The following is a 17,906-nucleotide window of genomic DNA, read 5'->3' as shown; positions in this document are numbered from 1 at the left end:
GACTTGCCGCCGATGCCACTTGTTACGTCAGGACCTGCTGAGACTGTCAGGGATGAAAGACACCGCTGACTAGGCCAGCGGGACTTCCCCAGCTAATCAAGCCACATCGCTAGCCATTACAGCATATCGATATGAAATTACTTGGGCCGTTTCCAATGTTGAATTCAGGTAAGAAATGAATCGTTGTAGCTACTGACTACCTCCCACGCTACGCTGGGACAAGGGCCATGCCCAAAAGCATCGCCGCCGAGGTAGTGAAGTTCTTCGATAAAAACATTGTCCTGCATCACGAAGCTCCAGAGGTCCTCATTACAGGCAAAGGTATGGCCTTTACGGTGAACCTAACTCAGGCGATCCTGAGGTACAGCTAGACAAGCCACCGCCACTGTCTACCATCCACAAACCAATGGCCTCAACGAGTGTCTTAAAAGACCATCGCCGATATGCTGGCCAATTACGTCGACCTCGAACACAAGGTGTGACATGCGATTCTTCCGTTTGTCACCTTAGCGTACAACATTGCCATGCAAGAAAAAATGCAAATGACATCGTTTAAGTTGGTGTAGGAAACAGCCCGTCCACGACGCCCAACACCATGTTACTCAATGTCAGCAACGAAGAAAACATCAACGTGACTGTCTTTCATCAGCGTGCCAAAGGAGCTCGCAACTAGTCTGTCTCCGCATCAAAAACCAACAGACAACAGACAGCCGCCATTACAATCTTCAACGAAGCTTCGTGGAATACCAGCTCGGCGACCGCGTTTCAGTATGGACGCTGATTCGCCGACGTGGACTGAGCGAAAAACTCTGCGAGAATACTTCAGACTGTACAAGGTAGTTCGACATCTCGATACACTAGAGTACGAGGTTGTCCCCGACGGAGATACGAAGTCTCGATGGCGAGGTGTGTGACCTGAAGTCGTTCATGTTGTGTGCATCAAGCCTTCTCATGCGCGTGAAAGAAATCAAGAACTGTATTCTTTGTTCTTGTTTCTCTATCATTGTGCTTTATTATTCTTGAAGTGTTCTGTTTCAAGAATTGAGACGATGCTTTTTCAGAGGGGGGGGGGGAAATGCCACGCTCCTTTCTCAAGTTCCTTATTGCCGCATTGAATAAACCACGCCTATTCAATAAAGAACCATTGAGATAATCGTAGAACCTTCCAATGCGATTACGCACCTAATGAAAACATTACGCATTCTTCTGGAACTTACGTTGCTGCTAGTGATAGCGCTGGAATATTCGATGGAACATGTACAAATGCCGGCGAGTGTCATTGCTTGTCAGTAGATCAACAGCCGATGCTCAGTTCGCCGCCATCAGTGCTAGTCTGTATTGGTGTAAATTGACTTTTCGTTGACAGGCCACAAGTTCGGCCAAATAAACAGTCTAATCTTCAACCTACAGTCTGCTTCCTTCATCGACGTTACAACCTCGTGACACTATGATTAATCAGGGCAGAATATTAGGCAGCTATGGTGAACGACGGGCACATGAGATACATATAGAAAGCCTGTCGCACTGACAAAAAAGGTGATATACATATGTGTGAGTGTGCTGTTCATAGCACTTCTCACCAGGGAACTTGCATGTCTTTCATGTGGGTGATAGCTTTTTCAATTTTTATATGACTACACAGAATCGTTAACAGATACCTTGTCACCGTTTTTTCTCTCTCTCACATCCTTTCATAATCCTTGGGTGCATTGCTGCGACATATTGGCCGCATTCAAATAGAGCACTTTTCACTATGCCACGCAGAGACCTAGTGGCATGAGCACCTGGCCAGACACACCTCACATGCGCCACGCCCTCAGGCCTTCCGTTGAAGAAAAAGAAGAGGTTTTTTCGGATTTCTTTAAAGTTCGTTGACTCGCAGTCCTTTCTACAGTTACCTTAACTTGCCAGCACAGGTTTGCTCTATAAATAGGTTTGTTTTAAAAGCCTGTGTGCTTCAGTATGTCTACAATATATATGCTCCCTTCGCATGGAATAAAGCTTTGGTAGCAAGTCAGCACTTGGTTCACTTATGTCACTGTCCTGTGTTTTGTGCTGCTTCCCATTTTCTAAGCGTGTGCAAATTTTGAATTTTAGAAGCTGAGTTAACATATTTACTCGAATCTAGGCTGACTCTGATTCTAAGCTGGCCCTCCGAAAGTCCGAAGCCCAAAAGAAAAGAATTACCTCGAATGTAGGCCGACTGAAACAGAGAAGACTGCGTTCACAAAGAGACGATATTTATTGAACTTAAAAGATGAAACAAAGCAGTTGGTTCATGATGCAAATAACTCAAGAAACTTTAACAAAGTGCTTGATTGGGCTTGTTGGTGCTGCATGGTAAACGAAAAAAGTGCTTACAGGGCAAACGACAGGAGGGAATAGAAGAGACGAGAACAGAATGCCCTGTTCTCGTCTCTTCTGTCTCTTGCTGTTGTTTGCGCTGTAAGCACTTTCTTCGTCTAACTCGAGAAACATACAGCTGCTAGTCCTATGTTATGTGGATTGTAGCGTGGCTTTTTTTTTTTTTTTTTTGCCACGCTGCTTCTAGTTATTTGCATCATGAAGGATGCTGTGTTTTCCGATGCTGTGTTCATTCTGACTCATCGTCGCTGCTTTCCTCATCACTGATTTCTTTGTCACTGTTTTCAAACAGTGCGCAATCCTCAGTGCCAAAAAAGTGCATTGGATATGCTGCACTTCTTAAAAGAGCGCACAATAAAAGTTCTTAGGATGTCACTCCACGCTGCAGCAGCAATTTCTCCAGCTACGCACATTTTTTTTGTACCCTCTAAAGTCCTGCCTGGCTTGAACGTTGGACAACTCCGCGGCTAGGACAACTTTCTTTTTATAAGTGACACTATAATGACACCACCTCTTTGGCGCCATTAAGCTATGCCACACACGGACCATTCGAGCGCGACTACAAATGGTGGTGGTGGTAGTAGTGGTTCTTGAAGAAAGAAAGAAGGCACCTAATTTCTGTCTGCCAAAAGGCGACACGGCACAGTGCTTTGGAGAAATGATGAAAGACTCAACTCAACACTCGGCACAAGGATCAAAACGGTGGCCTCATGTGTGTACTTAAACCCATAAAGTTTCGAAAGTGTACACTAGAGAAAACTCTGGCACTAGTGTCTATAGGGGCTGCAACGCATGGCGCTTAAGCGAGCATGGGAATTATGGGTATGACATAAATTTGCCTAGTCTTGGTACTTTGCGTTTGCTCTGGCTTCGCATGGCTTAGAGCTGCTTTGTCACGAAAGAACCATTCGCAAATGTTCAGCAGTTACACTCCACCACCGTAATATTTCAAGCTTACAACTTCGAATCGGGTCACAAAGTGAGAAAAAGTTTGTTCTTTCCTTCAAAACAGAACCCAAACATAGCAATAAACGAAGCCACAAGTGAGTTCACTGCCCCCAAGAACAAAGACTAGGCAAATCCACAACGTACCCATAATTCCCATGGTCGCTGAGCGATTGCAGCGCCACAGTCCCCTTTAGTTAATTTGAGGAAACTATACACTTAAGCCAGGTTTTGGCTCGGCTACTAACTGCTACACTACTGTCTAGGTGGCACTAGTTGTGCACCCCTATTCTCAATGAAAGATGGCCCATTTTTCAAAATACTCGATTCTAAGTTGACCCTGGAGTGTGATACAAAAAAATTTGAAAAAAACTATTGGCTTATATTCAAATAACTACAGTAAATATGCCACCGAATGGGATACCAAAATGAAAAAAATACTATTTAAAGAGGTTTTGAATAATGAGGCAACCATTTTCGAGGCAGCTTTAGCATTTTCACACCACTGCATTCGAAAGATATACTTACAAACATTATTTATTTATTTATTTAGCAATACTGGAGACCACCATGTGTTCCATGCAGGAGGGGTTGTACATTGAATGCAGAATAAAGAAAAGAACAAGAAAAACATTGCAATCACAGCTGAAATAAAAATAAAAAAGACAATGAGAAAAATAGGAATGCAAGAAAAATTTCAAGTACAATCATGATACATAATAAAGATTTTCCAGTTCGCATACAAAGTTTTAGCATCAACGACACTGGAGGGCAAAGCATTCCATTCGGACACAGCTCTAAGGAAAAAAGCTGTATTCATGCGATAATTTTTTAGCGAAAAGTGGGGCAAGTGCACTTCTGTGGGCTTGTCTAGTCTTCCTAGCTGTGTGGGGACGTACACAATGGAGTAACTCCATGCCCCATCGAATGCACCACTCCCCAACAGCCTGTAGGTTTTTTTGTAAAAGTAGATAATCATTCAGAAAACAAATTTCTTTAAAAACAATGCAGTCATCTACAAGGAGTTGAATGCAAGCACAATTATTAGGTCTGCTAAATCATTAACATAAATTAAAAACAGCAAAGGTATTAAAACACTTCCCTGGGGCATTTCAGAAGTCCGACACAACAGTTCTGAGGTTTGGCCCAAAACTTGTACAAATTGCTGCCTGTCTCGAAGGTAGGCACCAATCCATTTAACAATATTTTACGAAACAACGCAATATTCTATGTTCTGCGATGACTTCCCATGAGGCAGGCACCTTATCGAATGCCTTCATAAAGTCCAGAAACAAGGCTTATCTAGCTGTATCAAGGATATGTGAAAAATCATGTACTTTTGCTGCAAGCTGTGTAAACTGTAGACAAGTTCTTTCTAAAACCGCGCTAAAATGGCGATAACGCAATGCTCTATTCAAGAGAATCGATAAGTTATTTTTAAATGACATGCTCCAACAACTTACAACATGTGCTTGTAATAAATGTGAAACGATAGTTGTTCAGAAATAAATGATCACCTTTTTTTGTGAATGGGAGTGATGTGTGCGAAACGCTAGTCGTAAGAAATTTCGCCTTTGGCAATTGACAAATTGAACAAATCTGTCATAAAATGAGATACATTACAAAAAAACCAGGCTTATAGCGGACTTCCTTCCGAAATTTTAATAAAGGGGGCTGTTTTACCAAGGACAAGTAATAAAAAGTATGAGTTTTTTAAGACTTCCAACAAATGGGCCCCTCCCCCGAAAAAATGTTCCCGGCAATGGGCCTGCAAAGAAACTTTTCATTACTTTTAATCAACAAAATCTGCCGCAGTTATGTATGCATCGAGGACTAGAGCACTCAGGATATTCTGCAATATTGCACTGAGATACTGCAGTGATTACAAATAAAAACCAACAAATAATGAAGCCAAACGGTACAGAGGACATTAATGTTTTAAGTTCAAAGTTGACAGAAACCTAGCTGGGCAAAATTATAAGAATTAAAAAGCTCTCCAGCCAAGTATCTATATTTGTTTTTCAATCTAGCCACTTCTTTCGAAACCAGTTTGGTCTCTTCTTCCGAGGGCGACTGGCTGTAAAGCTTGCATTCTTCAGTGTTAGTCTCTCTCCCCTTCGTAGTTGTCCGCGCCACTCTTGTCAATGCGTTTTCTCCATTGGTTTTGGAGACCATGTACTTGAGCACTCCGCAAGGTCAACATTAACTGGTTGAAAGTGATAAGAGCGATGGGGAGAATGACAGAGAAGGAGATAAACCCTCAACAACGCTAGCTTTGAGGCTAGCCAGACATTCAACCCCTCAAAAATAAACTGAACGGGTCTCGAAATGTTGGGCCAGTTTTTGAATAAAAAAAAAACGCAGACTAGACGTGCTTAGAGAGTCTTTTTATCCTTAGTCCTTCAAGTAAACTGTAGTACTTATTTTATAGATTTGTAGAAAGTAATCTAAACAAAAATAGAACTTGCCACCAGCACGGACTGCAACTTCCAAATAATGCTCTACCAACTGAGCTATGGCGGCAGTCGTCCTCTTGTCAAATTTAAATTTATCTGGCATTTTATGAGCGAGCAAACCTGGGATAAAGCTAGTGCTTTTGTCAAGTGGTTGTCTCTCTTTTCATGGTGACTTTTGTTACAGCATAGTTTTCTCCATTAGTTCCAAAGACCATGTACAACCATGCTCAGCAGTCTCCCAGTCGAGAGGTTACTATTTGCAGGTGACATTTGGATATGCCAAAATTCTAAGAATTGTGTTATGATGCGGCTACCTTCCATTTCACTGATATGAGCGGCATCAAAACTGATTTGATGATTGATCTTCTCGCTGTGTTCTGTGAGAGTCTTTGTCGTTTTAGAGTTGCCATATTTGAAGCAATGTACATAGAATCAATGCAGCACAACATGATTTTGCAACACACAGCAAGAAGATGGTATATCACATCAACTTCCATCCTGCCCAAATCATCAAAGCAGAAGGCAGTAGCACCAAAACTTGGCATATCAAAACGACACCCGGAAATATTAGCCACAGAAACCTGTCGGGCATGTATGTACAGAGGGGTCCACTGTTGAAGGGAACACCGGAGCGCGTGTCGTCTGCTCGGCGCCACCACCAGCCGGCTGCGGCAACTAGTTTAGCACAGAAGCAGTGAGCACTGTCGGCGGTGCTCGTTTGTCGTCTGCTACAGTTGCGGCCACGCTTTGCGATGAGCTGAAGCGCGGCCGAAGTCGCAAAACTTTAAAAATAGTTGCTTTCTCTCAAGATGAAAGGAAAATGATGGGAATGATCTATAATGAGATAAATATCACGAGACACATCAGCAAGATTGCCATCTTTCAGTTGCCTTCTCGTTAGATAAAGAATGGCCTGCTTAGAGAAAGCTTTCTGATGGAGCCAGCTAAAGGCGCTTGTAAATTTATCCATCAGCTTGACACTGCAGCAGCTCGAATCTGCATCAGTGCGCATGAAATATGTACTTCACAAGTAAACACACTTAAAAAAAAAAAGACTTCTGTAAAGAAAAAGTCATGCTTGTTTAACCACCAAAAATATCAGTCAGGCAGTATTTCACATAATCTAGTTTCCTTTAAGCTTTGCCACAGCTTTTTATGTGGACATGGCCATGCAATCTGCAGACGAATTTCAATGTGCGAGACGGCTGTCTTCGCGGGGATCTGGTGCGCGATCGCAACTGTAGGAGACTACAAATGGGCACCGCCCACAGCGCTCACTGTTCCTGCGTGAAACTAGCTGCCGCAGCCAGACGGCGTGGCGCCGAGCAGACGACACGCGCTCCTGTGTTCCCTTTAACAGTGAACCCCTCTGTACATAGTCTTCAGAATTAATGAAGAAAACCATGCTGTAACAAAAATGATGGCAGAGAGGGAGACAAGCACTAAAAAAAAGTGCTAGCTTCAGAGTCAGCCGGACATTCACCCACAAAAGAAGAGACCAAATGAGTCTCGAAATGTAAGGTCAAAGACTAAATGAGGCTGGAGAGTCTGTTTATTTGTACAATTTATCTAGCCAGACAGATCTCTGTAAAATACGTTTATGTTTAAATCCTACAACTACATGTCTACAGCCAAAGTATGGCTGAATAGATTGAGCTCAGGAACAAACTCTGATATAAATGTGCATTTACTAACATTTATTATAATTTGCCACATTTATGAACACTCCACCGGACGATGGCAATAGTTTATAGTTAGTGCATTAAAAGTGTCATAGGCTTCTTGCTCAGTGACGGATCTGATGTCAGCCATGTGAGAATAAAGCTAATTTGAAAGATGTACTAATTATATCATTAATTATTAACAAGGCACAAGTAACAATTGAGAAATGAAAACCAAATTTGTCAGCAGCACTGTTTTCACACTCACGGGCCGAGGGGCAGCCAGCGTGGCTGGAGTTGAGGTTGCTTGCAGCCGCTTGTCAGAGAAGTCACACGAGTACAGCACATTGTCGACAGTGGTGCCATGCTCACTATAGTTTAGCAGCTCGTAGTGCTTGCCAATCTGCAGACAATAAACCTATGTTTGTGGATTTTCATTCTCTGGGCCTATTAACTAAGAAACCCATTTTGCTCAAAAAAGCCTTCTGCTAACTTTCTTGTCATGTGTGTGTGCATGCCAGTTTTCTTTCTTTAGCTACGGGACATGAGAACGATTGCAATCATTTGTATGCATCACATCTGCATATCAACTAGTCGCTTACAACGTACCAGTCAGCCTTGCCTTAGGGATGGTTAACAAAAGCATAAATGAGAAGACCAGGTCTAGCTTTCAGTTTTTTTATGCGTAAGCATTAAAGCCTAACTTTTAGGTAAAGGCATTCTCTGGATGTGTTGCTAGTAGCAAGTGAATATAGATAGAGATGAATAGTAAATTTAAATTAATTTCAATGCATACGATCACAACAGCAGCCTGTAATTTGGAACAGTGATATATTTATTTACTGGAGGAAGATTAGATAATAAAACTAAGTAATTGAGACTTTGGAGTAAGAAGTACAGCATGGATGTCACGATTATCTCACGAGCATTTGCACTGAATGAAATTGAGAGAGAGACAGGAGTGGTAGGTAGCAAAGCAAACACAATTCTATCTTGGAACAAAATGACAAACAAAAAATTGGCAAATCCCATGTACAGTGGGAGTCAATGATATGCAAAGCACGAATGAGGAAGCTTAATATGTCACCTTAAAATCAGCACAACGTTACTAGGGGGACGTAAATTAAGCCAGACATCACTTGTCACTGTCATTTATTGAACCCTTAAAGGCCCCTTGCGGGGTATTACATAAGGGGGAGGCAAAAACACAATTCAACAGATGCATGATTGTCAATGTTACAAAGCATAATCAAAAGTGAACTACATGATAAAAAATAATGTCAACAGAAGGAGAAATATACACATACGTGGAAGAAAACGGCAATAATTGTAAATAAACTAACATATCAAGTGATTTGTGATTAGCTGTTTAAATTTTAAGGGGTTTTGTTCGTGCACTAGGATTCAGGCAGGTTATTCCAGTCTTCAATGGCAGTAGGTAAAAATGATTTATTGAAAGCGTTAGTTGAACCATGTAAGCGCTGTAAACATAGGGAGTTAAAGAGGTGACGCGATGAACGGGCGGGAGGTAGAAGAACGGTATTGCGTTGCGACGGGAAATTATGGAATAGTTTGTGCAGAAGGCAGAGCCGAGTGACCTTGCGGCGAATTTCTAGAGGAGGGAGGTTGAGGGATAGTTTGACACTAGTAATACTTAAGCGAGAACTGTATTGTGAGATGATGAATCTGGCAGCGCGATTCCATCTGATGATTATCATGTTTGCGCCTGACATTTGTGTTCGTCGTCCATTCCTGTCACATAATACCAAATTTGGTATACGTGAAGCAAGTGAAACAGCCGCGAGCACACTATGAGCATAGCATGTAGTCATGTTTTACATTACACACACGTCATGATTATCATGTTTGAATGTGTCATTTACTTTTGTCGTCCATTTATGCCACGTAATACTAAATTTGATATACTGTATTTACTCACATAATGTGCACACTTCTTCTCGTGATTCTGGAGTCCGAGGAGGGGGTGCGCAAATTACGCGGGGATTTCGTGAGCCCATACGAAATATTGTGTCGCAGTCCTAACGCACACAGTATATACATTTAAAAAAAATATATAAGTTGGAGCACAAACAAAGCATAATTGTGAATTTCGAAATAATTCGTGCATACTTTAATCAATCATATCCGGTCACGCGCGGAGTAGCAAGAATCACTGATCAAGATGTCTGATTAGAAATCATCACCGCGGCTGCTGCCACCACCCTTCTTAAGCGCATCGTCCACGGTTTCGTCGAGCGTGCTCCAAAGCCCCATTTTCTTGAAGCTGTTTCATCAATGGCGGGAGAAACTAGGTTCTACGACACAGCAATACCAGAAAAAATAAGCATCTACATACAATTTAAAAGGCTTCCTATAAAGGCAGGAATCTTGTATTAGCAAGCGTGCACTTTTCTGTTTTCTCGCGCACCGATCATGCCGGTCGTCACATTGAAGTACGTCCCTTTTAAGTGCTATGCGACTACACGCTTCCTGTTTTCTTCAGCGGAATTTATAACAGCGCACTTCAATTTCACCGTATATATGATTACTGTAATGCATCGCAAGGAAACTGTCAAAACGTGTTGGCCGGATGACAAAACCTAAACTTCTGAAATTGACCAAGCCTACGTTGCAGCGTGGACGCAGAGAATCAAGGCAACAGTTGGTGCGACAGGCCCTCGTACACCTCCGATGCAGAAAGTCGTCCATGCCTCACGTGCATTTTCGCCATTATCACGGTGGTAGAGGTAAGGGGAGGCAAACGCTCCAGGAGTCCCAGCGAACCGTCAACAGGACTCTGTTTGGGTGCGGTTTTCTAGGGACTCTAGTTCGGGGGAGTCTTCGGAAGAAAAGACTTCGCACTGACAGCCTGTTGGACTGTGCTCATTTGCTCGACGAAGCGCGCAACCGGCTGAAGCATTGACAAGTCCAAATGTGCGCACGCTGGGGAGCTAGCTCAAGCGAGTCATGGAAGGCGAAATATGCTAGTCGATTTTTTTTCAGTAAAGCTGGCAAAATATTAGGGGTGCGCAAATTATGCACATAAATACGGTATGTGAAACTAGCAAAACGGCCGCGAGGGCATCAGGAGCGTGGTATGTTGTCATGTTCTTACATGACATGCATCTCATCATTATCACATTTGCACCTGTGATATACCTTTGTCATCCATTCACGTCCTATAGCACCAAATTTCGTATCCGTGGAGCTCGTGAAACGGCCGCGAGCACGCTATAAGCGTAGCATGTCATGTTTTATATGACACGCGTGCCATGATTATCATGTTTGAATGTGTCATTTACCTTCGTCGTCCATTCACGTCCCGTAATACCAAATTTGGTATATGCAAAGCTAGCGAAACGATTGCGAGCGCACCATGAGCGTGGCTTACATCATAACTTATATCACATGCATGCCATGATTTCTACATTACGTCAGTCACCTATGTTCGCCATGCAGTCATGTCATATCATACCAGTTTTGCATTATGTCATGTGAACGAAACCACTGCAAAAGTAGCAAGATCGTGAAATATAAATCATGACATTTATGACACACATGTCATAATTTTCAAGTTATGACTAATCAGTTATGCTCATCATACAGTCATGTTATGGCATATCAATTTTGGTATAGGTACCATTATCAAAACGGCCAGGAGAGCTAAAAGTCGTAGGCAGACATTCAGGAAGCAGTTGTCCAATTACCATACATCAGCACCTGCCTGACAAATTCACTTGTCTCGACTGCTTGTAACAGGGTCATTGTGGGTCTTGGCAGGTTAGGCCTAACTGCACCTTCAGTGCCTCATTAATATCACCCCGCCAAACTGATGTGGCACTCCGAGGACTGTCTAGTGTTGCAACTGTCTTGTTAAGAAGGTGAAAAGTGGCATGTGTCCAGAGAGCTGTTGCTGTTACGAGGTGCTGCTGATCCGCAAAGCATCTCTCAGTGTCCACCGAGGACGATGGCTGCTTCTCGGCACTCTCATGCTGTTACCTTGAGATCTGGATTACTAGCGCTTTTGCCGCGAGAGCGACCTTGACTCCTTCAACCTTCTTCAATTGGCGCTGCACAAGGCAATGCTGTTTTTTTTTTCTGAGTTTTTCTATGACCGCTCGAACCACCTGCCATGTGCCTTTCGCTGACGAATCACATGCGTGGACATGGCAAGAGCATACAGCATCCGATAACTTTCCATAACTCCGCACACCATCACCACTCGCAGAACTTGGGCACATGCCGTATGCCCCTTTAACAAGACAATGAAGAATTTTTCATTCTTTCACTTATTAGGTAGTTGTCTATTCATATATTTCAGGATACTGAGTGTAATAAAGGGTGGTGGGTATGATTTAAGTACAGAACTGAATACCATAAAAATTACAGAGAAGCAAACAGAGTAAATTACAATATTATGGAGAGCCCATCACTTTAAAGCTACACTATAAAGTGTTCTGAAACTGCAGATATGAGCAGTGCTTGGTCCTGAGTGGTAACAATAGAAAAAGGAAGTGATTTTAATCTCTGCTTGAATTCAGAAGGGAAAAAAAAGTGAGAAGAGCGGCAATTTGCAAATATCAGGCACTTCAAATATTCACATGAATATCAAACGACTCGAACTCACTTCGAAACAAATTTAAATTTTTTCATATTTCGAGGTATTCAAAACGAGTGATTAGGCATATCTAAACCACATGTAACCACGGTAAGAGTGGCTTGCCTGCTTTGCAGGGGTACTATACCATGAGTACACCTATCCTGAGAGAATGCACACTGCCGCAATACCCCTTCTTTATGTTAAATGAACATATTGTCACACTGATGGATCATTTTTAAAGCTTAAATACTTAATATACTGACTTATATTGGCACAGCTCGAACATCGCAGAAGACGCTGCCACAATTCGCGTTCGAAAAAGCCGCCAAGCAAGTAGCAAGAAAGCCGCGCCATGGAACCATATTACCGTATGCTACATTTGCATACAATACCGCAGTACAAGAGACAACCCACTTCACGCCATTTCAACTTGTTTATGGTCGGACAGTAATAACGACATTAGATGCGATGCTGCCTGTCAACAGCACGAATGAAGAGGACCCTGACATAAGCGAATATGTAGAAAGGGCAGAAGAGGCGTGACAACTAGCACGGAACTGCATCATTCAACAGCAGGACGTCGACGCGCACCGTTACAATCTAAGACGAAGGGATGTTCAGTACTCCCCTGGAGACCAAGTGTGGGTCTGGACGCCTGTACGTGCACGTGGCCTATCAGAAAAGCTTATGCGCCGCTATTTTGGCCCTTACAGGGTTCTTCGTCAGCTAGGCCCATTAAACTACGAAGTGATCCCTGAAGGTCAAGTATGCACAACACGACGCCGGAATCTCCCGGAAGTTGTACATGTAGTACGGATGAAACCGTACTACGACAGGAACTCAACAAGTGAACTGATTCACGTCGTCTAACACAAGGACAAGTCCTATTGTTTAGAAACTGTCAACCGGCTCTACGCATCGGGGCGATGCGTGCTAGGAGGGGGACTAATGGCACAGCTCGAACATCGCAGAAGACGCTGCCACAATTCGCGTTCGTAAAAGCCGCCAAGCAAGTAGCAAGAAAGCCGCGCCATGGAACGCCGTCCTGCACGCGCCACGATGCTGCGCCACGGGACCGGCACGAGACTCGAGGGGCAGAAGAAGAGACCGACGAAGTTATAGTCAGCGAGCAAGAGGCATTCTTGGCTGACCATCATTAGCTTTGAGTTTACGGGCACAAGTTCGCCCTAAATAAAGAGTTTATATAGTACCAGGTGCTATATTTATTTGTAACAATCTGGTGGACGTGCTGGGTATGATTCCAAGCCCATCACAGGCAAGGGAGAGAAGCCCAGATCCCACAAGATTGGAGCCAGCGGAATTGACACCTGTGCACCAACGCACGAGTCGCCGACTACGTGGTGAGCAGCCCGAGTTTGGCCCCCTAATTGACCCATCAAGACCTGTCGAGACCTCAAGCACAAGCGTCACTGCGATGGCCACGCAGTCGATGTCATCTCCATCTCACCTCAATGTGGATTCGCCACGTACACCAGAGGTCTTCCACGGTGAAACCTTTGAAGATGCCGAGGACTGGCTTGAAGGCTTCGAGTGCGTTGCACGATTGAATGGTTGGGACGAAGCCCGAAAACTTCGTTACGTTTACGTCGCCCTGCAAGATTCGGCACGTACGTGGTTTGAGAACCACGAAGCGTCCTTGCTGTCGTGGGACGATTTCCGACGAGAGCTCATCGCGACCTATCCGAACACGGACCGCAAAGAGAAGGCAGAGGCTGCTCTTCAGACAAGGAACCAACGGAATAACGAGAGCGTGGCCATGTACATAGAAGACATGTCGCGGCTCTTCCGTCGAGCCGACCAAAACATGGCCGAAGAGAAGAAGTTGCGGCACCTAATGCGCGGAGTCAAAGAAGAGATTTTTGCAGGCCTGGTGCGTAATCCACCGCGAACTGTGGCGGAGTTCCGTTCCGAGGCAACGACCATGAAAAGGACACTACAACAACGTGCGCGACTGTACAACAGAGACTTCAGCGTCTCTTCAGTCAGGGCGGAGTCAACAACCCTCCCCACCAACATTGACGTCCTCCGGGAAATGGTGAGGGCTATTGTTAAGGAGGAGCTCCAGAAACTGCAACTCCCCCAAAGTCCTCCAGCGATGCCCTCAATCGCGGACGTTGTACGTGAAGAAGTGTGGCAAGCAATTATTCAACAGCAGCCTCAGGTGCCACACCACACGCAACCGGAACCTCAGCCACAGCTGTCATACGCGCAAGTCGTACGGCAAGACATAAGACGCCCGAGCTTTGCACAAGCTCCCGTTATGCCACCGACCTTTCCTCGCAGTACGCCACCGCCGATGCCAGAAGCGAGACCCCGCAAAAGTGATGTATGGCGCACGGCAGACCGGCGGCCCCTCTGCTACCACTGTGGGGAGGCAGGTCATCTTTATCGGACATGCCACTACCGTCGGGTCGGGCTACGTGGCTTCCCAGTGAATGCACCCTGCCCTCGTAACGGTGAGCGCCCTTACGAAATCGAAGAATATTTATCTTCGCGCTATGCATATCCAAACACTCAGCGACATGAATCGCGGTCGATTGCACCAATGCGCAATAGGTCGCCGAGTCCACACCCATCATCTACTTTCCCGAGGCGTCGTTCACCAAGCCATCGACGGGAAAACTAGAACCAGCGACCTGTGGAGGCAGGGCCGCTGATTTTCGGAAAACTGAAAACCCTCCATCGCTAACCGGATCAGACGACGACACTGACACAATGACGGACAAGCGCAGTAATGGTGACGTGACATCCGAGGTACAAGTCAGAATCGACGACGTCGAAACCATAGCGTTAATAGACACAGGTGCAGACTACTCAGTTATAAGTAGCATGCTCGCAAAGAAGCTGAAGAAAGTGCTCACTCATTGGACCGGACCGCAGATACGCACCGCCGGAGGGCATTTAGTCAGCCCCATAGGAATGTGCACAGCGAGAGTGGGAATAAGAGGCCATGTGTACGTCTGCAGTTTTATTGTTCTCCCCGAGTGTTCCCGTGAGGCAATTCTGGGCATGGACTTCCTGCAAGCGAACAGTGCCATCATCGACTTGCAGAAATCCCAAGTTTCTTTCTCTACAGAGAACGCTGTTGCCGTGTGTCATGCGGAGCAACCAATTATTTCGTCTCTTCGTATTGTGGATGAAGGTGTGACAGTGCCGCCACGTTGCAGCGTGACAGTTTCTGTGAAAAGCGACGTTTTTCGTGAATATGCCGGACTAGCTGTTGGAAATATCGAACTGCTACTCACAAAGGGGATACGCGTGGCGAGAGGTCTAGTGAACCTGCGGAACGGATATACTGATGTGCTGTTGACTAACTTTACCAACGAGGTACAGCATGTGGCGAAGGGAGCAGCCATAGCATCACTTCATGACTACGTACAAGTCTCAGATGTTTGCACCATAGGAAAAGTACCCACAACGCCCTCAACAGTGGACAGTGTCCTCGAGAAAATAGATATTGACCGAGAGCTTTCATCTCTGCAGAAAGACTAGATTGTGGAGTTGATCAAGGAATTCGCAGAGTGTTTTTCCTCTTCATCGAAAGTCGGACGTACACCTGTAGCAAAGCACCGCATTGTAATTGAAGGGCATGTTAGACCAGTATGTCAGCATCCATACTGAGTAGCCCCGAAAGAAAGGGAGGCGATAAAGAAGCAAGTACAGGAGATGCTCGACGACGATGTCATACAGCCCTCCAAAAGCCCATGGGCATCGCCGGTAGTACTGGTGAAGAAGAAGGACAACACCATGCGGTTCTGTGTTGATTACAGAAAACTCAACCTCGTCACGAAGCGAGACGTGTACCCACTCCCACGAGTCGACGATACGTTGGATAAACTGCGCAATGCTCACTTTTTTTCATCGTTGGATCTAAAGAGCGGGTACTGGCAAATAGAAGTCGACGAACGAGATCGGGAAAAGACGGCGTTTGTGACACCCGACGGACTCTACGAGTTCAAAGTACTCCCATTAGGTTTGTGTTCTGCTCCCGCTACCTTCCAGAGGATGATGGACACTGTGCTCTCTGGCCTCAAATGGCAGTCATGTCTTGTCTATCTTGATGACGTAGTAATTTTTTCCACTACGTTCGAGCAGCACGTACAGAGATTGAGAATGGTACTGGATGCCATTCGTATGGCTGCACTTACGATCAAACCTGAAAAGTGCCACTTTGGATTCCGGGAGCTTCGGTTTCTCGGGCACATTGTCAGTTCTCACGGTGTCCGTCCAGATCCGGATAAAATCACTGCGATTGAAAATTTTCCAAGGCCAAGAGACAAAAAAGCTATGCGACGTTTCCTGGGGCTTTGTGCCTACTATAGGCGCTTCGTTGAAAACTTCTCCAAGATTGCGGAACCACTGACACGGCTTACGAAGGAAGGTGTACCATTTATCTGGCACCAAGAGCAAGAAGACGCCTTCTCTGAGTTACGACGGCGTTTGCAGTCACCTCCCATACTCGCTCATTTTGACAAAGATGCCAAAACAGACATTCATACGGACGCCAGCAACGTTGGCCTCGGTGCTATTCTTGTTCAATGGCAGAACGGGGAAGAAAAAGTTATTGCTTACGCAAGCCGCACTCTGTCGAAAGCTGAGTATAATTATTCAGCTACGGAAAAGGAATGTCTCGCAGTTATTTGGGTCATCAGTAAGTTCCGTCCATATTTATACGGTAGACCATTCCGAGCCATCAGTGACCATCATTCATTGTGCTGGCTTGCGAACCTCAAGGATCCTTCCGGAAGACTTGCTAGATGGAGCCTGCGTCTACAAGAATATGACATCACCGTAGTCTACAAGTCTGGCCACAAGCACAATGACGTGGACTGCTTGTCACGAGCACCAGTCCAGACCTCGTCTCCTGAGCATGAACAATACTCCGCGTTTCTTGGAGCTGTGAATGTATCAGAGATGGCTCATGATCAGCGAATGGACCCAGAATTACTTCTGCTCATTCAATACTTAGAGGGGCAGCAAGTCGAAGTACCGCGAGTTTTCGTCCGTGGACTACGTTCCTACATCCTCCGCAACAACGTTCTCTACAAGAAAAACTTTCAACACACCGGTGAAACGTTCCTACTGCTGATACCATCATCACTGCGAGCGAAAATTTTAGAAGCGTGTCATGATGACCCATCGGCAGGTCACTTGGGCATTAGTAGGACTTTGGCAAGAATCCGCCAGAGATACTACTGGCCAAAATTGATGGATTCAGTACAGCATTACGAAAGATCATGTCGAGAATGCCAAAGACGCAAAGTACCACCCCTAAAACCAGCAGGTCTTTTGAAACCGATAGAGCCACCGAAAATTCCGTTTGAGCAGGTCGGAATGGATCTGCTAGGACCATTTCCTATGACATCGTTTGGGAAGCGCTGGATAGTTGTAGCAACCGACTACATGACCCGGTATGCCGAGACGTCATCTCTCACAAAAGGAACGGCAAATGAAGTGGCTCAGTTTTTTGTGACCCAGATAGTGCTGCGACATGGCGCACCTAAAGTCCTTATAACTGACAAAGGAACTGCGTTCACTGCCAGACTAGTGCAGTCTGTCATGAAGCTAACGCACACCGACCACAGAAGAACTACCGCATACCATCCGCAAACTAACGGGTTAACTGAAAGGCTGAACAGGACGCTTGCTGACATGATCGCGATGTATGTGGACGTCGAGCATCGGACTTGGGACACCATATTACCGTATGCTACATTTGCATACAATACCGCAGTACAAGAGACAACCCACTTCACGCCATTTCAACTTGTTTATGGTCGGACAGTAATAACGACATTAGACGCGATGCTGCCTGTCAACAGCACGAATGAAGAGGACCCTGACATAAGCGAATATGTA

At 45.0% G+C, this 17,906-nt stretch overlaps 1 protein-coding gene across 7 annotated transcripts in view; it reads right to left on the bottom strand.

Moving 5' to 3' along the window:
* Positions 1-17,906, bottom strand: part of LOC119167780 (PHD finger protein 12) — a 381,633-nt gene that overhangs the window by 15,074 nt on the left and 348,653 nt on the right. For 5 of the 7 annotated variants that reach the window (XM_075891055.1, XM_075891049.1, XM_075891050.1 and 2 more), the window contains one exon: positions 7,695-7,829. The exons of 1 other annotated variant lie outside the window; for it this stretch is intronic. In XM_075891055.1, coding sequence (XP_075747170.1) covers positions 7,695-7,829 — 135 coding nt within the window. Of the gene's footprint in view, positions 1-3,828; positions 3,955-7,694; positions 7,830-17,906 lie in introns of those variants that run through there. One more of the 7 variants, XM_075891054.1, reaches the window with a different exon arrangement.

This window comes from Rhipicephalus microplus, chromosome 3 (genome assembly GCF_043290135.1).
Source record: "Rhipicephalus microplus isolate Deutch F79 chromosome 3, USDA_Rmic, whole genome shotgun sequence".
NCBI lineage: Eukaryota > Metazoa > Arthropoda > Arachnida > Ixodida > Ixodidae > Rhipicephalus > Rhipicephalus microplus.
This window is presented reverse-complemented; position numbering and strand designations above follow the sequence as displayed.